We start from the raw sequence: 23,463 nt of genomic DNA, 5'->3' as shown, positions 1-23,463 counted from the left end.
ACCAGAAAGTAAAAGTCATGTCCCCTTAGGGGCTCCGTAGATTCCCCCCCCCCCCCACACACACACACACACAAATATATATATATATATATATATATATATATATATATATATATATATATATATATATATATATATAATCAATCTAATATTGTATTTTATGTATTAACTAATATTGTTTGCACAAAAGTAATTGGCCGAGAAAGCGAGAATGTGGTTCTCGTTACCAAATGCTGAGCTGAGACAAAAGCGGAAGTGCGCTGCAGGGCACCGTCTCGCTCCGCTCGTGCCCGTGACTCTCTGGGTGACGGAGAGCGGAACAGGGGAGAAGTGATCGTCGCCGCTGCGGAGGAGTCGCTGCCTGTTTACCGACGCGGGAGCGGACGTCGCCTCCGCTGTTGTTTCGATTCAGCCGTTTGCAGCCCGAGTCGAGGCGGGAGGGGAGCGGAGGGGAGGCGGCCATGGAGCCTCGCGGCAGCAGAGACGACGCCAAAGGGCCGGTGCTGCACATCGTGGTGGTGGGGTTCCACCATAAGAAGGGCTGTCAGGTACGTGAACCCCCCCCCCCCCGCTGCTCACGAGCTAACGCGGCTAGCTGACGACACATGACGGGCTCGGCTGCTCCGGGGGACAGCTGCACGGTGCAGCCCCAGCTGCCCCCCACATCAGCTGTTCGCTGCGGGTTACGTAACATCTCCCCCGCCGCCAACCGTCGGTGTGTTCGACGTTATGATGTATTTAATCTCTTCCTGGTGGAGGCGGTGCGACGCTCGCTCATGTGTCCCAGTGTCCCGGAACCACCATGCGACGCGGTGTCACTGCGTATTAATGTGTAGTGATGAAAATAATATTGGGAATTCATTTCTTCCCTTTGAATTGTAATTCATTGCATGAACAAATGCAATGTTGATTGTCAAGTTTTGTTGTTGTTGTTGTTGAGACCATGACAGCATGACAGCTCTGCAAAGAGTGAAGTCAAAACATCTGGATAGCCCCCTGGTGGCTGGTACGCAGTATATAGGTCATAAACCCCGCCCCCTCTATGTTAGCAGATAATAATAATAATGATAATAGCTTCACAAATTGCTTTCACAAAAACATACAAATCACAGACAATTAAAATCAGCATTCCATCAATAATACGGTTTTCAGGTCACAGAGAATATAAAAAAAAGATATAAAAAGGTTCGACATCACCCATTTGTTTTTCTAAGCTGCCATTTTTGAAGCCTCAGCATCATGTTGTTTTTTTTGCAATCTTGCCTGACATAGGATATGGGGTGTGGTCTGTGGTTCAAGCTGTCAATCATCGTCTAAATCACGTTAAATAAAAGCTGACACATTTGTCCAAACCAAACTTACAATCATTTGGGCATCCTAACTTTGGGCCCACACTTTCTCATTATAGACTTCTATAGAAACAACCAGCGGAGTCGCCCTCTGCTGGTCAGTACAGAGAACACAGGCTTCAGACGCTTCAAAAAGAAGTCAAAGGACACACACAGAGAGAAAAAGCTCACATGCCGGTTTTTCTTTCCGTCTCTGAAAACCTGTTTTGCCGCCCCCACCTCCGACCTCCTGTGCGACAGAAGCAGCGAGTGTATGAGGCATTCCAAATCTTAAATTTACTCCAATGTGCAGAATGAGCTGGCGACCACGGTAAAGAACCAAACTCTGCTGCTCTCCATCTGTCTCTGCTGCTCAGACATTTCTTTAGACTGACGCAGAAGGTGCTCGCTCTTTATTTCAGGTCGGGAGCCTGTTCTTTATCCGATCGGGGTCAGCGACCTCCTGCCGGGTATCAGACGATCGGGTTTCCTTTTGTTCGACCTGCCGTCCATCTGTCCCGTCCGACAGGAGGCGCGTTGAAGAGTTTCTTTTTCCTCACGAGCATCATCACCTGTCGAGGAGTGGCGTGTCGCCCCAAGGGGGAAGCTGTACGAGTTTGTCCTGAAAAGAAATAAAAGAGTGAATCATTGTGGCTAGGTATGTGTGTGGTGGTGCGTTCAGGACCAGCAGGTTTTTTTAGGTCGATCTCGTATAGGACTCGGCTCTCAACCGTCACCACGGTAGAGGAGGAGGAGGAGGAGGAGGAGGATCTGTCCCTGACAGATGTTTCTAGTAGTCGGTGTAAACAAAAGAGAGTCCATGATGCACTTCTTCCTCTTCCTCTTCCTCAAAGTCATCACACCTGAGTTAATATCCACTCACTCACTCACTTGTTCGTCTTCCTTGACACCTTCAGGTGCGGGAGGAAATCGGAGCACCTGCAGGAAGCGAGCGTGAACGAGACATGCCGGGGAAATTTACCTGACCACACTTTTCTCTCTCCTCTCTCGCCCTCAGGTGGAATATTCGTACCCGCCGCTGATGCCGGACGAGGGTCACGACAGTCACCTGCTGCCCGAGGAGTGGAAGTACCTGCCGTTCCTCGCTCTGCCTGACGGAGCGCACAACTACCAGGAAGGTACGGTACATGTCCTGCGGCACATGTAGAGAGATGGATAAAAAAAAACGTTGAAGCGGTCCTGTGCTGTCATGTGACCTGTGGACCCGTGGTTTCCCTCGCCGCCGCTGTCCCGCGAAGACAAACAGCAGGAAGTGGAAGTCAAAGTTCAGCTGTGGATTTAAAAACTACACCCATCAGCACCAACTGTTTACTGTACTGTGACTCACTTCACTGCTCCGGGACGAAAAACAGCCCTTTATTTTTGTCTTTGCATGTGAATCATCTTTTTTCTTCAATTTTTCTCAGACCGTATTACTCAGTATGGCCTTAAAGCTTCTCAATTTTGATATTTCTTCTTCTCAAAAGCTGATTTTTATCAGAAAATGATTCCCCATCACATGACGTCGTATGATATAAGTGACTTCATGAAGAAAATCCGACAATGAATGACAATAAATGAAAGTATGGAACTAGTTTCCGTCATTAAAAACCAAGGCGTGTTTTGGAGATGAAATATTATAGTTTATTGATGTGACTTTGTGTCTCCATGGTTTTACAGACACGGTGTATTTTCACCTGCCGCCGCTGGCCGAAGACATGAAGTGTGTGTACGGAGTTTCCTGCTATCGCCAAATAGAAGCAAAGGTCAGTGTGTGTGTGTGTGTGTGTGTGTTGGGCTTGTGGTCTTTTTATAAAAGATGTTTTTGTTTCTTTTAACTAATGTTTTTTCCCTCTCCCATCAGGCCCTGAAGGTGCGGCAGGCCGACGTCACCCGGGAGACGGTTCAGAAGAGCGTCTGCGTCCTCAGTCGAGTGGTGAGTTTGTCTCGTGACATCGTGGATTTCAAGTCTGCGTCGCTTTATACGAGCCGGAACTAATGAAATCAGGAGTCAAGTGACTGAACTGGGCTGTGAAAAAGATATGAGGAGGAGGAAAAATGACTCTGGATTCAGACTCGTAACGACCCGTCGGTGGTTCCTGTCGCCATAATTACATCATCGTACGATACGCGAATATGAACTCACTAATTTTTATTGACCTCAATAACAGCCGTTGTGTCTACATGCGTGTGTGTTGACATAAGAACAACGTGTCAACAACGTCTCGCTGCCTCTGTCCTCTCGTCTGTTCTTGTCATATGATTCATAAATCACTGGTTTGCTCTATCAACTCTCGTGAAATATGGATTTCTGAATATTTTTCTAAAAGGCACCGTGTCTTCAAATTGCATGTTTTGTCTGAGGCCTATACTCAAGTCTAAACTCTGGATTACATTTCTCTCAGCAGCAAAACAATACGTGTAGGACCAATAAACTGCGAGCTCACATGATTCAGTACCAAAAAATGGTCTTAAAATCACGATAATATTGTTCATTGCAATAAATTCTGGGACAATATATCGTGCAACAAAAAGCAGTCGGTCTCTCGTCTCGCTCAGAGGCGATGAAAGTGAACGAGAAGGGACTGTCACTGTACGTGTTACTGTACTTGTTACTGTAAGCGTGTCCTCTCTGTCGTGATCCCCAGCCGCTCTACGGTCTCCTGCAGGCGAAGCTCCAGCTCATCACACACGCCTACTTCGAGGAGAAAGACTTCTCTCAGATCTCAATTCTCAAGGTGAGAGATATAATATTTATTTTGATTTTTTATTTTGATGTGTAACGCTCTCGCTCCTCTTGTCCTTCAACGTGCGCTTCCTCACTTCCTGTTTTTCCTGCAGGAGCTGTACGATCACATGAACGGCTCCCTGAGGGGCTCGGCTCTCGAGGGATCGCAGTTTTATTTAGGTCAGTGAAACTTTGACACACAAATATTTTATTTTTGTTCTTTTTTTAAGGGAATTCTACGGTGGCCCACATGCAAATGGACAAAACACAAGCAAATCAAGAAAAAGCGCCTCAAATAGACCACAGCAGACAAAAGTGTTTCCAGAGGACACCTTAAAGTGATGCACACGCCTGAATCATGCCATCACAATGTTAAAATAAATAAAAATCACTTACTTTTTATCTCATTTTCCAACACCGCTGACGGAGAGAGAACCTTTAACAGCGCTGTGAGTTAAAATCCGCGGCCACAACAAGCGTGTCCAGACGTGTGTATCATTTTTAGGGGTCCTCTGGAAACACTTCTTCACGAGTTCATGTCTGAAAAGACCCTTACATTACGAGGAACAACCCAGAATGTCTGTCGCTCTATAGATACAATACATGTTGCCTCTAAAGTGGTGAAACTGTTCCTTTAATTTCTCTGTATTTGAAGTATTTATGGATTTATAGAAATTACTTTGACACAATTTGTTGTCGCTCTCGTTCCTCAGGATTATCGCCGAGAGATTTAATCCTGCACTTTCGACACAAGGTTAGAAGATGAAAGATTGTCAAGATGATGATATCATAGTATTTATACTTTACGATGTTTGAACAGCATGGGTTTTCTTTCCATCACAGGTTCTGATCCTCTTCAAGCTCATCCTGCTGGAGAAGAAGGTTCGAACACACCCGTCCTGTCCACTGTTTTAATAACTCAGTACTTATATAAATATGATTCATGTGTCTGTTGTTGTTGTTTGCAGGTTCTGTTCTACGTGTCTCCTGTCAACAGACTAGTGGGAGCTCTGATGACGGTGCTGTCACTGTTCCCAGGTCAGTGAGGGAGGGAGGGAGGGAGGGAGGGAGGGATGATGGATGGAAAGAGAGAGAGGATAAGATTCATTATTGATTTCCAGATTTTAATTTGAAATGTTTCTCAGTCTGTCAGTGTTCTGATGTAATAACTTCCTGTGTGTGTGTGTGTGTGTGTCAGGTCTGATGGAGCACGGCCTGGTGGACTCGTCCCACTACAGACCTAAGAGCAGCGTGTCGGAGGAGCTCAGTCTGGTGGAGAGTTTCTCCGGAGCCGACGAGTTCGTCTCCGTGTCTGTCACCGACATCGCTGCCGCCGCCCTGGAGCCGGAGGAGGGGGAGGACGCCGCCGGCACCGCCGCCCGGCCGGCTGCAGAGTCCCCGTACCCCGAGGGGGACAACCACCTCCTCAAACCGCCATCGCGGACCTCCCCGGAGTCCTCGGAGAGCGACTGGGAGACCCTGGACCCCAGCGTGCTGGAGGACGTCGGCCCCAGAGAGACGGCTGAGGGGAAGGAGGAGGAGGCGGCGGCGTCCAAAATGCCGGACGCCTTCGCCTCCGAGCCCGGGACGCCCATCACCGTGCAACCGCAGGCGGTCAGCGGTCAGGGCGCCGTCGCACAGGGCCTGGTGTCCGGTCTGGAGGAGGATCACTACGGCCTGCCGCTCGCCATCTTCACCAAGGTGACCACGGCTGCAGCCGACTCTCGTCTTCATCATTCATTTTAACATTTTGTAATTTATTGATTTTAATATTTCCAGGTAAACTGAAGAACTGGATGTTTCCTAAATGAAACAACATGCACACAATCATAACAATGACCAACAAAACAAATTCACAAAATAACTTTAAAAAAGAGAACAACTGCTCACTTGATGTTCATAAATGAGCTGAAAGAAAAAATAAGCATGGGAAAAAAATATAGAAAAAAACTAAGTTTCCATTTCATGAATTTTAAAGTCGCTGTTTCTGCATCTTTAAACATTTACATACGTTTTTTATTTAGTTATTCATGTATTTATTGTCAGAAGTTAATGTTCTTCATAAGAAAATGTTTGTTTTTTTCTTACAAATGCAATGAAATAAACAAAGTTTACATATTAAACATCTATAAAAACTTATTTTTAATTTGATTTTATGTTAGTTTATAAATCCACCTCCATTTTCTGAACATTATCACGTTTCCTCGTAGAGTTGTTGGAGACTCTGCTTCATAAACGATATGAATATGAGTTAATAAATCACAGATGTGTGTGTGTGTGTGTGTGTGTGTGTGTGTGTTTAGGGTCCAAACAGGAAATGAGTTTCTCTTTGGGCGGAGATAAGACTCCTGACCTTTTTTTGCCCTCTTGTTGTTGTTGTTGTTGCCAGGGTTACCTGTGTCTGCCCTACATGGCGCTGCAGCAGCATCACCTCCTCTCCGACGTGACGGTGCGAGGCTTCGTCGCCGGGGCGACCAACATCCTCTTCCGCCAGCAGCGGCACCTGAGCGACGCCATCGTCGAGGCGAGTCCTTGCGACCCGGGGAAACGTTTTTTTATTTACATTTGAATCTCGGCAGCTTTAACTCTAACGTTCCGTATGAATGTTCCTCGTTTTGTTTTCGCAGGTGGAAGAAGCTCGCGTGCAGATCCAGGACCCGGAGCTCCGGAAGACCCTGAGTCTGACCACGGCCGACCTGCGCTTCGCCGACTACCTCGTCAAGCACGTGACAGAGAACCGCGACGACGTCTTCCTGGACGGGACGGGCTGGGAGGGCGGAGACGAGTGGATCAGGGCCCAGTTCACCCTCTACCTCCACTCGCTACTGTCCACCGCCATACAGCAAGGTCGGCCCCTCCTCGCTCGGTCACTTCCTGTTGGTTCTAAACGCTAAGCGAACGCAACTCGACTCCCTCCACCTCGTCCGGCCTCTTTCCCGTCAAATCACCGTCAGATTTTATTCTATTTTCATATTAACGTTGGGATAAACCGGTTAAAACCATACGTGACAAACCTACGTCCTGTCGTCATCACCTTCGTGGACTCTGATTGGTTTGTGCGTCTGAGGCCGGCGTGTCGTCACTTCGGCGGGAAGCCTTTTTTCCGTTTCCGCTCTGCCGTCCTTTCACATCGTCCCTCTCTCTCGTCCTCTCAGAAAAGAACTTTTAACTTTTCTTCTCAAGTTGACTGCCGCTCATTGTGACTCTTCTGTATTCCGGTTCTCTTTCTTCTTCTACGACATCTCCCCGCCTAAACTTCCTGTATTTGGTCCGGGGGGGGGGGGGGGGGGGGGGGGTCCGGACCAAAACACTGTGTGAGAGAAGATGACGGATCTAGAAGTTGCTCGTCGTCAAACAGTCGGAATCATTTGTGCGACTTTCCTGCCGTTGTTTCCTCTTGGGTTCTAATCATTTTTTTCCCTGGATGCTTTTTAAAATCTTTTAATTTAATTTCTGTGCAGTTTCCTCGTCGTTTCCTTCACGTCGACTCTAATTGACTCTGTATTAACATCAGCCGAGTCATTAGCGCTCATCAGCTGTAATCGCTGCGTCTCTCACACACACACACACACACACACACACACACACACATGGCGATTATCACACATAATGAGTTTACAGAGAGAACGACTGTAAATCCGGTTGTTGCCGTTAATCACGTTTCACCCACTCGTCTGCTTCTCTTCTATTGTTCGTTTCCTCGTGTCGCTCAGATAACGAGAGGCTTCTGGCCGATTACGGCGCCGGCTTCATCGCGGCGTGGAAGATCACCCACAACTACCGGGTGTGGTACAGCAACAAGCATCCCGCCATGACCGCCATCACCCCAGGGTAGGTAGCATTTGCGTTACTATGACGACCAGCCACGAGCAGTGATGTCGTTAGCTGCAGCATAACTGGGATTTTTTTGATTGATTTTTTTTTTCTGGAGCCAAAATACAAAATGGTTACAGAATCATAACAGGAACACAGACCTGGGAACCTTGACCTTTGACCTGAGTACAGTATACACGTCATAGATTTTGTCCTTTTGGTTTTTAAAAACCGGAGCAGAAACAATAAAATAATATTTTATCTTTAAAACATATTTCCTTTGAAAGTCTCTTTTTTTTTTCCTTTTAACAAAATACACTAAATCCTTAAATTTAAAAAAAAATGAATGTAAAAATCAAGCAGCAGCACAAAGCGTGAAATCGACTCCATGTTGATTTAATTGAGGGACACATTCAAACAAGATAAAAATAAGATTATGAATCTTATCAGATCTTCAATATTCAATAACAGATTTTGGTGTTTTTAAGTTTTAGATACTACAGAGTGTATAAACATATGTATGTTTGATTCCCATAATATATAATACACATAATTTTAAATACATTTTTGAAAATAAAAGACTGAATTTGATCTTTAAAACGGAATGCACTGTACTTCAGCTCAAAATATACTTATTATACAAATGTCTTCTGCATTGTGTTTTTTATTGTCATTAATATGATCTTCCCAGTGACTCTTTTGGGAATCAGCTTTTTTTTTAAAAACAGATTAAATAAAGTGTTCACATATGTTTCTCTCATATGATTCTCACACGGTATAACTGATTTGTGCGTCTCGTCTCCTGCAGTCACCCGTTCCAGGGCCAGTACAGTGTGGCTGATGTGAAACTGCGACTCTCACAGTGAGTAATTATTATACTTATTCTTTCCTGTTGTGCTTAATGTACAAATACACGAAAAACCAGACACGTGAAACATTTATAACACAAAGAATTATGATGCTGCCCTCTACTGGTGACAAGACGCTGTGCCCCTAAAAACACAACGGCTTCAGGAAGTGACACTTAATTATATGAGTCTCAATCTGACTTCTTTAAAAAAAGAACAAATATTAAACCTTTAAATTTGTTAACCTCTATGTCAAGTTAATAAATGTGCATCTTCATTTAATAAGATGCTCATTTTGGTTCCAGACCGGAGTCTGTGGTTGTTGCATCTACGACAAAGTCCTGCATCGCAACCTTTTCCCCCCAAAACAGGAAAGAAAAGGAGAGTGCTTTTATTTTGAAGGACGTGGCAGGAAGCGCAGCCTCGTCTAGGACATGAATATGTTAGATACACTTACTCATCACGGCGCTTCACAGATATTAAATATGATTGAGCGTTACGTCTGGAGTTCCTTTGATCTCACGTCAACCAGAGTCATTGATTATGGACGAGTTTCATTCTCAAAAAACAAAACAGAGGAGACGTCTTCACGCTTCAGCTCCGGTTTCGTTCCCAGGAAGTGTGGACTGAAAGGCGACGCCGTCCACAGCTGGAGCGCCACGCCTAGTGTCATGCACGGGATAAACGGACACACACACACACACAAATTGTGGAGGAAACATAAAACTGCAACACACATAAATCAGAAAGAGGGATTGAAACTGCATTAAAATAACTCAGATGACATGAAGAAGACGATGATATGAATCAAAAGAAATTCACAAATAAGAAATTAGGTCATTCAATTTTATTTCAATCACTTCAATTAAGTGTGTCTAAGAATCTAAGAGTTACATTTTTTTTATCAGTTCAAGGAATGTAATAGAAAATGTACTAGATTACAAAACAAGAATCAAACTATAGTGATATATAATAAAATACCATCTTAAAGTTACAGATTTTGATCAGATGCTGAAACTCTGTGATCCATCTCGTTGTTTAAATATTTTCCATATTTTTTCTGATGTATACATATATATATATATATATGTGTGTGTATATATATATATATATATATATATATATATGTGTGTGTATATATATATATATATATATATATATATATATATGTGTGTGTATATATATATATATATATATGTGTGTGTATATATATATATATATATAGGCTGATTGGATTCTTGACCTCCCTAATAACGATATATCGCAACTCCCCCCTCAAAAATCTATATCAGTTGAGCAGGAATCTCTCTCCGGGTTTTCCCCCCGCGTCAGTAAAAAACAACCGGAGTTGTCTTGCAACCAGAGACCGGACGACCGGGGGAACCGGGGTCAGTGGGGCGGACGCTGCCGTCAGGACGTGGCGGGAGACGGAAAGCCGAGTCCGCTCCGCTCTGCTCAGCTCGCCACTCTCACTCTGACCTCCATTTATAAAACCAGGCCGTACGCTCGACTTCCTCGCGAATGTGTTGTTGTCGAGGCGCCGGAGGCCTCTTTGTGTTTCCTCCTCGTCCTCCTCCTCGTCCTCCTCCTCCTCCTCCTCGTCCTCGGTGCCAGACAAAGAGCAGCCGGCGGCGGAGGACATGTTTATCCGAAAACTGAAGCTGTCAGACGACGAGATCCTTCTGTCTATATTGTCACACACACACACACACACACACACACACGCTGCACTACATACGGAGCTGTTTATTTGGGTCAGGCAGCGAGATGGAGAAGGAGAGTGTGTGTCCGCCGGGCTCCTCCTCCTCCCTGAGCTTCCTGTTCCCACGAGATCGTCGGACACATTTTTACCAGCGTGTTTCCTTTAGTCCACTAATTTCTGTCTCTCAAAGGTTTGTCAGCACTTTTCACGCCACAGTGTTTTACTGCCGACGTTGTTCTCTCTCTCCACGTTTCCGCCGCAGCTCGGTGCAGAACAGCGAGCGGGGGAAGAAGATCGGAAACGCCATGATGACCACCAGCCGCAGCGTGGTCCAGACGAGCAAGGCAGTGGGTAAGAACAAGTCACCAGTTCTTTAAAGAATTGGGACGCGCTCACGGGTGAAGCCGTGACTCAGGGCGACCGCTCCGTGAGTGACCCCTCTCTGCTCTGCAGGTCAGTCGGTGGGCGGGGCGTTGACCAGCGCCAAGTCGGCCATGTCCTCCTGGTTCTCCACGCTGGCCCAGCCCGTAGCCGAGCCCCCTCCGGACTGCCCCGAGCCCGCCGCTGAGGTCAAACCGTGACCTCCAGTGTGGTCGTCCTCCGACCCTCTGAGGGTCAGTGGTCTGGGAGCTGGATCTTATGAAGGAGCGTGAGCAGGTGAATCTAAATCTCAACAGTCACACCCCCTGATCAGATGCTGCTCTGGACAGGAAGGCGGCGCCGCCGTTATACGAACTGTACAGTCCACATCCACTGTGAGGCCGAGACCTGATATCTCCGCAGGCCGCATCATGTCTGACACTAAAGATGTCGTCGGGTTTCTTGGGGTTTTTTTTCTCTCTCTGTGCTGCGTAATTCAAGAGTTCGTCTCTTCACTCGACTGTAATCATGTAAAAATCGTAAAATCTGCATCTCGGGATTTGACAGGAGAGCATGAGCTGACGATTGGAACAGTTGAGTTTAGTTTTTCCCACTTCAGGCCCCGTGTTTGACGTCTCTACGACGACATTGTGGTTGTCTCGGTAAAGGTACAGGTACAACCTTTATTTCAGTTTCTCAGTCTGAGGCCAAGTCTACAGCGGAGTGTAAAAATGATTAGTGAAATGAGTGATTAATCAGTTGAAAGAAACTTTTTCCTATTATCAGGAAAAATGCCAAACATTTTAATTTCCTGCTTCTAAAATGTGAACATGAGCCGGTGTTATTTAATTTATCGTCAGAAATGTAATATATTTTGGGTAGTGATGTAGTAAGAGCTTATCAGACGAGTCAAAAATATATATATAAAACATATTTCGTCTAAAGAATTATCATGGAGAACAAACAATAAGCGTAAGATTCTCATCATTTTTATTAAAAAGGAGAGAAAACGATCTTTAGTTAGAGCTAAATGCTTTGGCTGATTAGTTTGCTAATAGGTTAGTTAGGGTTAGATTTTTTTAAATATGTGATGAAATGAAGAACAGAGACATTAAAATCAGATACGGTAACAAATAAAGTCCAATATTTGTTTCTAGTGTGGTTTTGATGACAACAAGAGACAAGTAATTAAATAATAATAATAGTAAATAGATAGTTTTTTATTCATTCATTCATTCTGATTGTTGCTAATGGAAAAATAAATCTTTTTTTTTATCTCCACCAACCGATTGGAGGCTAAAGCAGAATCATAAACAACGATGTTTGTTAATTACACTTGATTTTTAATTATTTAATCAACAATATTGTTTATTGATTCACTCATTATTAAATGACAGCCATGTCGGACATTTTGAAATGCAGGAGAAATGATGTTTGGCGTCTTTCTTGATAAACACGTCGCATTTCTCCTGTTCTCACACAATCAAACACAAGAACCCACGAAAATTAATTCACAAAAGTATGAATTCTGTTATGGAAACAACTACAATGTTATTTACGTAAATCCTCGTGAACTTGTGTTCCCTGATGAACGTGATCAAAGCTCCCTTATGAAGGAACCCGCCCCCAGCTGTGGTTGACCCCTCAGGCCCTTTTCTACTTTGCCGTCATTGTATATATTTGGGAGAACTATATTGAGTAAAAATCTGCTGATAGCATAAAGTCAGATAACTTATTTATTTGTCGTGTGAATCTCATGAAAATTATCCACGTTTTGTCACGACGACACTGGAACGAGTCCTGATCCGTGGACCGCGTGCGCGTGTGTGTGTGTGTGTGTGTGTGTGTGTGTGTGTGTGTGTGTGTGTGTGTGTGTGTGTGTGTGTGTGTGTGTGTGTGTGTGTGTGTGTGTCTTTGCACAAAGCAGCCGTTCAATTCTATTTATGTGAATCTTTATCTGGTATAACTGTAATTTTTTGAGACGTTTACAGGATCGTTTTCCCTCCATTATAAGAATATTCCACGACTGTTGGATTTGAAGCGGTCCAGCGAGCATGCTCTGTCCGGTCCGGTGTGTCGTCCTGCTGTCTCTTGAAAAAATGTTTTAAACCTTCGCTTTTTTCTTCGTCACACTTTTAAAAACCTTCTTTAGTTCCATTGACTCATTTCTTGAATTTTGCTTTTGATGCCTGGATTATATTTGAGGAATCTCATCAGCTGTTGAAGCTGCTTTTTTTTTGTTGCTTTTTTTTTTTTTTTTTTTTACCCTCTGATGATATTTTTTGTATTTAAAAGATATGAATGTATTGTGAACTCAAATTCACGGAATATTTTTCTCGACAGATGCTTTCAATGTATTTCAAAAAAGAAAGTGATACTATATTAAATTGCTGTATTAAAAGAATATATAATTCAAGTACTGCAGGCTTCTTATTTTTCTTTCTTCTTTTATTCCTCGGGGGTTTTGTGGTTGTGCGAAAAAAAGAAGTAGGTCAGCCAAACAAAGTGGTCGTGTGTCGGTGAGTTCCTGGGGGGGGGGGTTGTTGTGGCAGTAACACACGGCGTGTCGTCGTCGTCCCGCCAACAATTCAGCGGCGTCACAGAGACACATGAACCCGGCGACGTCAGAGGAGGCTTCAGCACGAGGCGGCAGGAATCCACACGCTGTGATCCAGAAAGGATTCCTCCTCGAGGGTCCCGGATCTTTTTATTTGAGATTTTAAGTAAAGAAATACCTGATATACCTTTAGTGTAAATTATTTTTTGATGTTTCCAATTTGAGAATTCAAATTTTCTTCGTCACAAACTTAATTTATCCAAAAAAAATATCGTAATGATCATTTAAGTCATTTATGAAAAAATATATATAAATCTTACTTGGTTTTTCAATATTCAAGAGTAGAACAAGTTTTATAGACACAGTTCATAATTTTATTTCCCAAAAAGTAGGATAATATATATTTTTTTGCTTCTGTAATTATTTTACTTTTTCACTTGTCATTTTACTTTAGTTGAAATTACCTCATTGATTTGTGCAAACAGGAAAAACCTTTCAACCGTCAGATTAAATTACAAACGACAGAAGTCTCTACGATTAGACATTATAACCACGCTGGTAAATTTTTTGTATTTTTATTTTGGTATTAAATCTATAACCACTGTGGCCTGAGGTCACTTTTGAAAATCTTCAATTTCATTGCCAATACGTTTACAAATATTCTTTAAAACCAATAATTTTTTTCAGATCTTCTAATTTAACATAAACAACAGAAATGTTGATTGAAAACTCTGCATAAATAAGATATTAGATCAATAAATGCAATTCTTAATAGAAATAACAAGTAAAGAAGAAAACAGATGAGGCCCGATATTAAAATACCAACATGGCGACTTCGACGGTTTACAAAACTGATTGTTACCAAAAAGCTTTAACGTTCAATATCAAACATCAAAATGTTTTCTGCAACAGAACCGGCGCTTGTTTTTATAAATTAATAATAATAATAACAAAAGACAAGAACACCAGTTTGTAATTCCAGACAAACGAAGCAGGGAGTCGGTTTCAGGAACGTTTTTGGTATGTTTTTTAATAAATTAACGTTCATTCAAAATACAGTGCCAAAGGAATATGATGCAGCCAGACATGCTAGTAAGGGTTCATCATGAAGCACCTGTGCTCATGATTTCAACAGGTAGGAAGGGAGACCCCTCCCCTCCCCTCCCCACCCAAAACCACCCCACCCCTCCACTACAGCTAGTGGTTGCCGGGACGATTTCCGTAGCAACAGCCCTGGGCCAGCCCTCTCCTCTCACAACCAATCAGCAGCAAGAATCCTCAATATTTCACTCAGAAAAAAAAAAGGAGAAAAAAACTTAGGAAAAATGGAAATCTACCCACAATCACACTACAGTAATGTCTGATGTTAAATTAAAAAAAGACACTAATACAAAATAGACCTGGTTATTTTCCTCCACACTAAAACACTGTCTGTTAAAACATATGAAAAATATATATTTATTATAATTTATATATATTTCAGCAGCTTGGGAATAATAAAAAAATAAAAACAAAAAAAACAATGCATGAGCCTGAAACCTGTTTGTACTGAGAGTGGAGTCGTGTGTGTGTGTGTGTGTGTGTGTGTGTGTGTGTGTGTGTGTGTGTGTGTGTGTGTGTGTGTGTGTAGACCTTCGTGGAAAGAAGAAAAAAAAAGCGAGTGTCATGATCATGTGAGGATGGATAAAGAGTGAGGTGGGAACGCCGGCTGTGTGGAAGAACCCGTGTGGGTCGAGGGCGGAGCGCCGGGCGGCGGCGGCTGAGAGGCGGCGCCGGGCGACCGGACCTGCAGTCGCCCCGGTCTTCTGAACCTCCTCTCTCTCACTGGTTTCCCCCCGTCGGCGCTCCGGCTCCGGGAAGAAACCTTGGCCCCTTGCTCCTCTGGTCTGCGGGGCCCTTTTCTTATTTTTGAGGAAACAGACGATGATCCTATCTCGAGGAAATACTCCGAGAAAAAGTTAATCTCTAGAAAGGCTCTGAGAAGTGTGTAGTTCACTCTAACATTTGCAGTAATATATATACATATATATATATGTATATATACATATATACACAGTATAAATTAGGATTTGAAATTTGTAAGTATCTCCACAATTAAGTGATTTCTTAAATCTCCGTATTTACATGATTTGTAGATTTTACACTTAATAGGGGTATTAAAGGTTTGAAGACGTCACTTTAAAGATCTGGGAACGTCGGGGCGGGAATTTTCCAGGCGTCTGGCATTTTTTATTATGGATTCATTTATCAATTTGTATCTAAAAATTTAGCTTATAAAATTTCGCCCAGGTCGCACAAGCTCAAGCCGACGTCTCGAGTCGCTCGTCTCGTCATCCACACATTTTAATTAACTTTGTTATAAAAAGAGAAAAATGAGAAAACCCGAATTTAAAAAAAGAGGTAGTATGAGGTAACCATCGTTTTTTTAATATATGATCATAAATTGATTTCTTTTTGCAGTTTTGGATTATTGGTTTGAAAAATGAAAAAAATCTTCTCAAACCATTTTCCTGCAGCACGATCGACGTCTCCGCTTCAGATCAACGAGCTCACGAAGTTCCAGACACTTTAAAAGTTCCTCACCACAGAGCGACGTCTCTTCATGCCATCACCTCGTTGTGGGAAACAAAACAAAAACAAAAAAAATCGCGAAAAGCTCGGAACATTCTGAACACGGGAGTAGAAAATATTAGAGAAGTGGATTAATGCTGCAATGAAAAAGGTTTGAGGAGTTTTGGACGAGAGTCGTTTGGTAGTTTGAGGCGACAAGTGCTTTTCTTCCACGACGGAGCAAAAAGGTACGAACTTCTCAGAGCCTACACGTTAAAAAAAAAAGTTCCGCGGAGTATTCCTTTAATCAGTGGTGAGAGAAGAGAGGGAGGGGGTTAGGGGGTTTGGTACAGTTGCCATAGTCGCTCCGAGAAGGTTTTTACCAGTTAAGTGCATCATCATCATCATCCTCATCATCACCAAAAAAAACAAAACATTTAGATTATCACATTGTAGAAACAGTATGACAGGCCTGTAATAATAATAATATCTAACAGGTGTCACCAATGACAAAAAAATAAGAAAATAAAAACCAAAAAAACAGAAATGTTCAGATTACTAGTATTTTTTTCAGGGGGCTTCTTTTTGTTCAGCTCCGAGCTTCTTGTCGCCGTTCAACAAACTAACCGTCCATCGTGTTCGTCCCTCAGTGTTACAGAGTCCTGGGTCAGTCAGCGAGGCGGCGGAGGGGGAGGGGAGGTTAAGAGCTATACGTGAGGGAGGGTCACCAGCTCCCCGTCCACCTCGAACTCCTCGGCCCCGTCGGGGGAGAAGAGGTAAGTGGGGGGCTTCCAGGGGGACTCCTCCAGGCAGGACGGGTACAGCTTCCCCACTGCGCATCGGAAGTCCTTACCCAGGTCCCAGAGCACGCGCTCGGACACGGGCTGCCGCAGGTACCAGCAGTCCAGCTCCACGTCGTACTGGTAGATGGCGTACTTGGCGCGCTCGTTCATGTGCGTCTCACGCATGAAGATGCACAGCGAGTTGAGCAGCACCACGGCGCGCACGCACGGGTCTGAGTAGCGCTTGGCGGGGATGTTGGCGGCGAGGCGCCACTCGTTCTTGTTCACGTCGTAGATCTCCACGGTGACGGACGAGCCGTCGATGGTGCTCGTCGGCAGGCGGATGCCTGAGTTGCTGACGACGTGCAGGCCGCCGACGTAGAAGATGAGGTCGCCGAAGGCGGCCGCCGAGGCGAAGCAGCGGCTGGTCTTGCGCATGGCCATCTCCACCCAGGTGTCGGCGCGGGGGAAGTAGCAGTACATCAGGTCGTGGGTCATCACGTAGATGCAGTCGTGCGCCACCACGGACGTGCTCCAGTTCCAGGCGAAGGGCAGGGGACTCATCATGCTCCACTCGTCCTTCTCGCAGTCGTAGCGCTCCACCGTGCGCTTGTTCAGCTCACCGCCGACGTTGTCCCCGCCGATGGCGTAGATGTAGCCCTCGCAGTGGACCAGCGAGGGCTTGATGCGGGCGCACAGCATGGGGGTTTTGGGCACCCAGGCGTTCTGCTGCGCGTCGAACCAGAAGAAGCTGTCGACCGAGCGGAAGACCGCCTGCAGCTTGCCGTGGTTGGTGATGGAGCTCTTGAGTGGGATCTGTCCGCCGGCGATGAACACGTCGTTGTCGGGCGTGACGAGGGTCCCCACCTTCTGCAGGTCGCCCGGGGGGTTGGTGAGCTTGTAGACCTTCTCCGCCTGCGGACTGTAACACACCACCGTCGTGAGCAGGGGCCCCGCCATCACGTAGCCCTCCACCTGCGTCTCGGACAGCGCCTCCATGAAGATCAGCATCTCCTCCTTGGTCATGCCCAGCCGAGGCTTGAAGAACTTGGGCATGGACTTGTAGAGGCCCTGCACCACCACCGACTTGTCGTTGGGCGGCAGGCCCTGGAACCAGGCGCGCTGCGTCACCTCCGACAGCGCGTCGATGCGGATCTGACTGAGCACGGAGGACAGGTGCTGCGAACGCGCGTCCATGTTGTACTCCAGCCACAGCATGGCCGCCTCGCGCACCGTCTCCTCCTTCTCCACGTTGAGGTTGTCGCTGCTCAGGACGTCGATCAGCAGCTCGTGGGAGAGCTGCAGGAAGGCCTCCTGCCGGTACACCATGGGGAACTTGTGTTCCACCATGCGCTTGGAGCTCTGCTTCAGCTCGCTGCAGCTGAACATGTCGCCTATGCTCAGCATGCGGACGCAGTTCTCGGCGTTGATCTTCTTCACCAGGTAGTCCCTGCACTGCAGTAGGACGTCCTCCACCTGAGCGGAAGGGAAATCCCGGTCAAGAGAGTGGGACGGTAACATTTGAAGAAGAATCCAACGATAACACGAGCTGTGATACTACAACATTTTTAAGGCGATGTGTCCCGTTGACGGTGACCTCCGATGTTACCGACCTGTAGGAAGCAGGCTGTCTCGTAGAGCGGCTCCACCGTGCTGTCGCTGATGGCCAGGTTGCCCGTGTAGGCGTAGCTGATGATGATCTGCAGCGTGGCCGGGTCCACGTTCCTCAGGTGGACGTGGGTCTGCTTGCTCTCGCTGAGGCCGCTCATGAACATCGCCCTGCGGGGGGGATAAGTGACAAACGACGGAGGCTCGTCAGTCAACGCCATCGTCAATACCATCGGCAGATTTTCAATGAAACTGAAACCAGGTAAACCACGTATATTTTTCCGAACGGATGAAGTCCAGCAGCGAAAAGATAGAAACAAATAAATTTAGAGCCCCTGTGGGATCTGGTGGTAAACTTGCAAACCGCAACCAAGAGAGACCGACAGGGGACACTTTATGGTGGCGCAGCACTGATTCCATCAACCTGTTTCCGTCAGCGTCTGAACGTATTCTTCGATTTTCCTCAGAGGAAACTTACGCCACATTTTCATTGATGCTAAACAAACTCCACCTTGTGCTTTTACGTTTGGGAAAATTTTGACGATAAAAACAATCAGTTCAGAGACCTGACACGTCGCATTATCTTATTAAAAATGTTCTTTAAGATTCTCAAATGTAAAAAAAAATGTAAAACATCTGATAACCGATAGTGAAAATAGCCATCACGTTTCATAATATTTTGTCTGCAGAACAGCTCTGCCCTCCTGCGCAGGAGTTTTTCGGGGGGTGTGTGAGTCTGTGTGTTGATCACAGCGGGGGATGAACCTGCCAGGCTGGATTAGGCAACCCTGCAGGCATACCCCCCCTTCCTCTTTCCTCTTCCTCCCTCTCTTCCCCTTTTTCTCTCCAGTCTCTCACCAAGACCTACGTGACCAGACTTTCCCCTAACAAACACCAGCTCCTCCGACTCCCCCCCCCCCCTCTGAAGCAAGAAGGGACGAGGTGAGCAGATGGACAGGCAAAAGGAAGGGAGGAGTGGCAGCTAAAGAGGAAACACGGCAAAACACCTCTGAACCCCAGATAACGGGTGCGTGGGAAACGGTGTGAGGAGAGAATGCGGGTGTGAGGGAGGTATTAAGTTGTCCGGCGCTTTTCTGGGAATGCTTGTGTGCGCAGGGAAAGAGGGGAGGGGAGGGAGGGGCCCAGAGACTGACAGCGAGGCAGATAGCACGAGCCCCCGTCATGTACAGATGGACTCTTCCCAGAGACGAGGCTGCTGCTGCTGCTCCGTCACACTCACCACCGCAGCAGGACACACACACACACACACACACACACACACACACACACACACACACACACACACACACACACACACACACACACACACACACACACACACACACACACACACACACACACACACACACACACACACACACACACACACACACACACACACACACACACACACACACAATTATGCAATGTTGTGTGCGTACAGACGAGGCCTCGAGGGAGACGACGGAGGTACCGCAGGTTAGAGATCGCTTCGCTTGGTCGGCGTACAATATATATTATATATTCTGGTGGAGAGGGCGATAGGGAAACACCATCCTCCTTGTTTTCCATCCTCCCTGTACAGTGTGGGGTCACACTTGTTCTACAGTATAGTGCATTATTCATTGTAACACTAGGAGGTGAACACTTACAGACATAATAACAACGTACCTACACCTCATCACACCCCCCAGCCCCAACGGGAGTAATTGGTGTCTTTAAGCACAAAACCATTGCATTGTGGTGCATTATTTATTGAAACTGTAGGAGAGCGAGTTCACAATGAGCTTTGGGGGTCGTGGAAAAAAACTAACTGGAATTCCCACCGGCAGCAGGAGGCTGATGACGGCGGTCGCGGGCGCAAGCAACTCACCTGAAATAGGAGCTGCACGTGGCCAGCACCATCTTGTGACACGGGAACTCTGCTTCCTCCACCAGCAGCACGACGTCAGTCAGTAACTTCTGTTCGTAAAAGAACTTGAGCTGCTCCAGCAGGGAGACAGCGTAGTCCGTGTTGACCGGCCTGCGCTCGCTGAGATCCGACATGGTCGCATCCCACGAATCGCGCCCCAGTTTCGAAAATGTCACACGGGGCCCGGCGGGAACCGGACACGCGCCAACCAGGAGAAGAAAAAAAAAATATATATATATATATTCTTAAAGATTCAAGAGGGAAACAAGGCAGGGGAGGGACGAAGAGCTCTCCAACACCTCCACTGGCCAAGGGTGGAGGTGTTCAACTGCTATGAGGAAAGAAAAAAAAAATCCTGCTGCTCCTTCAGCTGGAGATGAGTTGAAAGATGAGACGAGGACGTTGTGGCAACCGGTCGGGAGGCCAGAGGAAAAGGGGCGGGTTCCCCCTCGTAGGTACGTCTGTTGTCTGAGGTCATGCAGCGAGGCAGGAGGTAGAGAGGGAGGGGGGAAGACGCGACGACCACGACGTCACAACACCGCTACATCAGTGCTCATCTGGAAAAAACACAGGAGGAGAAAAAAAACAAAAATGAGAATCCACAGAATTTAAGAAAATATAAACTCCTACGAAAGCCATGAAATCCTAATTACTTTTTTGAGGAGTGTCTCTTAACTCATTAACACCCGACTGACAGAGTGACTCTGCTGCACTTTGAACAACCGGCCTCCTCCCGGGGAGGTCACCTGCTGCCACCTCTTCATCCCACGCCCCCACAAACCGCCCTGACAGACACACAAGTTGCCAACAGCAAGAGTCTGAGCGGAGGTGGGCAGCAGTTAAAAAACGACCAGACTATTGCTGCACTTGAGTCAAACGGATTCACAGTGATGGGTGACATCTCCACAAACAGGTTTTAGGTTAAAGACGCATCAACTTCACCTGAAATCATCTTTCGCGCTTCAACTCCAAACCAGAGGCTCGAATCCCAAAACATATCTTGGATCTAAAATGATCTCATCTCAATTATTCTTCATCCTCAATCTGTTTATGTATTAATGTATATAACTTAGCCTTTTATGGAGTTGTCTGAAAGCCACCTCTGTGTTTCTTTTGTGATTTATACGAAGCGGCTGCTGCAACAAGGAAGGTCCCTGGGGATTAAATAAAATGTTTTGTCTATTGACTATGATCTGTATATGCTTGGCTATGATGAAGAGGAAATAATCACTTATACCAGACGGGAACCATCTTTATTAATAGGTGCCGTGAGGACACAACGCCTCATGTGGATAAAATCTAACCGACGAGCTTCTCCACCCACAGACTTTAGAAAAAAGCTGCTGAATCACTTGTCAGATCTTTTTTAAACGTTTAACAAAAAAGCACGTCGTCGCGTTCTCAGGATTTAAGAGTTAAGCTCACACACTCTAATGACTTAGTGTTTTTCCGGGCAGGTAACCATGACACAAAGCCTCCATCATCATCCCCATCATCATCCTCATCATCATCATCCTCCTCCTCATCATCTGCGTCACAGTCCACTGCTTCACCACCTACATTATACTACAACTCGTGGGAAACACTGGATATAATAACATCTGTATTGTAGTACTCACTATTACACACAAAGATAATATTGACACATTTAAAATATAAACATGTATATATGAGGAGACACTTTGTGGATTCAATCGTTCATATGTATCAGCTGTTAGTGTCTAAGACACGTTATGTCAATGTGTTGTTGTTGTTGCTTTTGTCGAGCAGATTGTTGACAAAGTGAATATTCACCATCAGCTTCGATCTGCACACGAACACATTCAGTGCTTCTGATCACAAACATGTGACGTAGTTGTTGTTTTTTTCCTGCGACATTCCACGATTCTTCGAACATTTTTCGAGCTAGCCTGATGCTAGGCTAGCTGCGTTAGCACGTCACCGTTAACCAAAACAAACGCCTACTAAAACACACGCGCGCGCGCGCGCACGCTGTCGTTAGCTGAACCAGACGTGCTCGTGTGTCTCCATCACCTCAATTCAACGCACAATAATATATTGATATATATTGTTTTCTTTTTTTAATCAATACATCCGATCAGCTTAGCTTCGATGTCATGTTATAGCGCTAGCTCACGGCGAGTTAGCATAGCCCCCCCTTTTTTTTTTTTTAGCTTCCCTCCACTCGCAACAGTTCCGGGGTCGCGCTAACGTGGTTAGCATCTTGACACAATCAGCTCCATTTTCTTATTAAATGATTCAACCCACAGAGACCGGGAAGGACACGACGGCCACAACAACCAACTGCCAGCAACGGTCATCATCATGATCATCATCATTATCATCATCATCATGCTGCTGCTAGCATACAACCACACACAGCGCTAAGCTAACATAGCTAACTAAACGGAAGCTAGCATACCTGAGAACTTCGGTAGCCTTCCCCGGCGGCGGTGACTCACAGACGCTGGCTGCGGGGCGGTTCACGCGCTTCGTCGCCTTCTCGTCAGCAGAACGAGCCGAGTGAAGTGCGGGTGCACCGAGTTGTGTGGAGGCGCCGAGCGGCGGACGAAGATCTCAGCGCATCACAAGCGCCCGAGAGACCCACAGGCCAAATTTAGGATAGTGCGCATGCGTACAAACTAAGTCAAGCGCACCGGTGACATCTGCTGGTCACACGGCATTACTGCAATCTTTAAAAAAAATATGATGAAAATATGTTTAAACATTTTAAAAAGTAGTTTAATCGAGTAGATGTACTTCAAAAGAACAAAATGAGGGTTATCAAGTCATATTTCACAATCTCAGTATATGTCACATTGTACTACTGCACTATTTCCACTATAGATATTCACGTTAATTCTTTATATTTATTATTCCTATTCCGTATATTTTTTGCAATTCGTATATTTTTTGCATTTGTATGTTTTTGTATTGTATATATTTTGTTTGCTGTGTGAGACGTGCTTCTGTAACACCAGAATTCCCCAGCTTGGGATAAATAAAGTAAGAAACAAGTGTCATTACGTAATATTTCAGTATCTTGGACAAACAAATATTATTGAGAAGAAGTAAGTAATTTTTTTGTTTATTTATCTATAATTTTTGTTCGTTTTCTTTGGTTCGTTTTATTTGATATAGTAAATAATAGCGATGCTGAGCCACACTCCTTCACCAGTGGGTGGCGGTAATGTACCAAGTTGTTGTTTGCCAACCGCCCAAAAAAAAAAAAACAGAAGAAGAAGAAGAAGCCTTAAAAATGTATAAATATGAAT

The 23,463-nt window shown here is 45.3% G+C and overlaps 2 protein-coding genes across 3 annotated transcripts; one reads left to right on the top strand and one right to left on the bottom strand.

Annotated features, from left to right (window-relative positions):
* Positions 1-294: 294 nt before the first annotated feature.
* Positions 295-13,195, top strand: avl9 (AVL9 homolog (S. cerevisiase)). Its single transcript, XM_035618930.2, has 16 exons — positions 295-548; positions 2,347-2,467; positions 3,009-3,094; positions 3,193-3,264; positions 3,977-4,066; positions 4,170-4,236; positions 4,770-4,810; positions 4,900-4,938; positions 5,025-5,094; positions 5,255-5,757; positions 6,446-6,580; positions 6,684-6,903; positions 7,770-7,887; positions 8,678-8,731; positions 10,682-10,770; positions 10,873-13,195. The coding sequence occupies exons 1-16, from the start codon at positions 462-464 to the stop codon at positions 10,998-11,000; spliced, it is 1,920 nt and encodes a 639-aa protein (XP_035474823.2). The 5' UTR covers positions 295-461; the 3' UTR covers positions 11,001-13,195.
* A 1,144-nt stretch (positions 13,196-14,339) lies between these two features.
* Positions 14,340-22,826, bottom strand: kbtbd2 (kelch repeat and BTB (POZ) domain containing 2). Of its 2 annotated transcripts, none has more exons than XM_035618931.2 (4): positions 22,611-22,826; positions 20,150-20,745; positions 18,282-18,447; positions 14,340-18,144 (listed from the first exon to the last, which is right to left on the bottom strand). In XM_035618931.2, exons 2-4 carry the CDS (start codon positions 20,320-20,322, stop codon positions 16,594-16,596), a joined length of 1,890 nt encoding a protein of 629 aa, XP_035474824.1. In that variant the 5' UTR covers positions 20,323-20,745; positions 22,611-22,826; the 3' UTR covers positions 14,340-16,593. The 2 variants fall into 2 exon arrangements, with proteins under 2 accessions (XP_035474824.1, XP_035474825.1); XM_035618932.2 differs by lacking the exon at positions 22,611-22,826 and adding an exon at positions 21,983-22,092.
* Between the last annotated feature and the right edge of the window lie 637 nt (positions 22,827-23,463).

Source organism: Scophthalmus maximus, chromosome 21 (assembly GCF_022379125.1).
Source record: "Scophthalmus maximus strain ysfricsl-2021 chromosome 21, ASM2237912v1, whole genome shotgun sequence".
Lineage (NCBI taxonomy): Eukaryota > Metazoa > Chordata > Actinopteri > Pleuronectiformes > Scophthalmidae > Scophthalmus > Scophthalmus maximus.
Note: the sequence above shows the minus strand (reverse complement) of the source record. Positions and strands in the feature narration are given on the sequence as shown.

Coding starts and splice junctions, on each gene's coding strand:
- avl9 (XM_035618930.2), top strand. CDS start 462: ATGGAGCCTCGCGGCAGCAGAGACGACGCCAAAGGGCCGGTGCTGCAC. Junction 4,811..4,899: donor TCCTGCACTTTCGACACAAG/GTTAGAAGATGA, acceptor TTTCCATCACAG/GTTCTGATCCTCTTCAAGCT. Junction 8,732..10,681: donor GTGAAACTGCGACTCTCACA/GTGAGTAATTAT, acceptor TTTCCGCCGCAG/CTCGGTGCAGAACAGCGAGC.
- kbtbd2 (XM_035618931.2), bottom strand. CDS start 20,322: ATGTCGGATCTCAGCGAGCGCAGGCCGGTCAACACGGACTACGCTGTC. Junction 18,448..20,149: donor ACGTGCAGCTCCTATTTCAG/GTGAGTTGCTTG, acceptor TCCCCCCCGCAG/GGCGATGTTCATGAGCGGCC. Junction 18,145..18,281: donor AGACAGCCTGCTTCCTACAG/GTCGGTAACATC, acceptor CCTTCCGCTCAG/GTGGAGGACGTCCTACTGCA.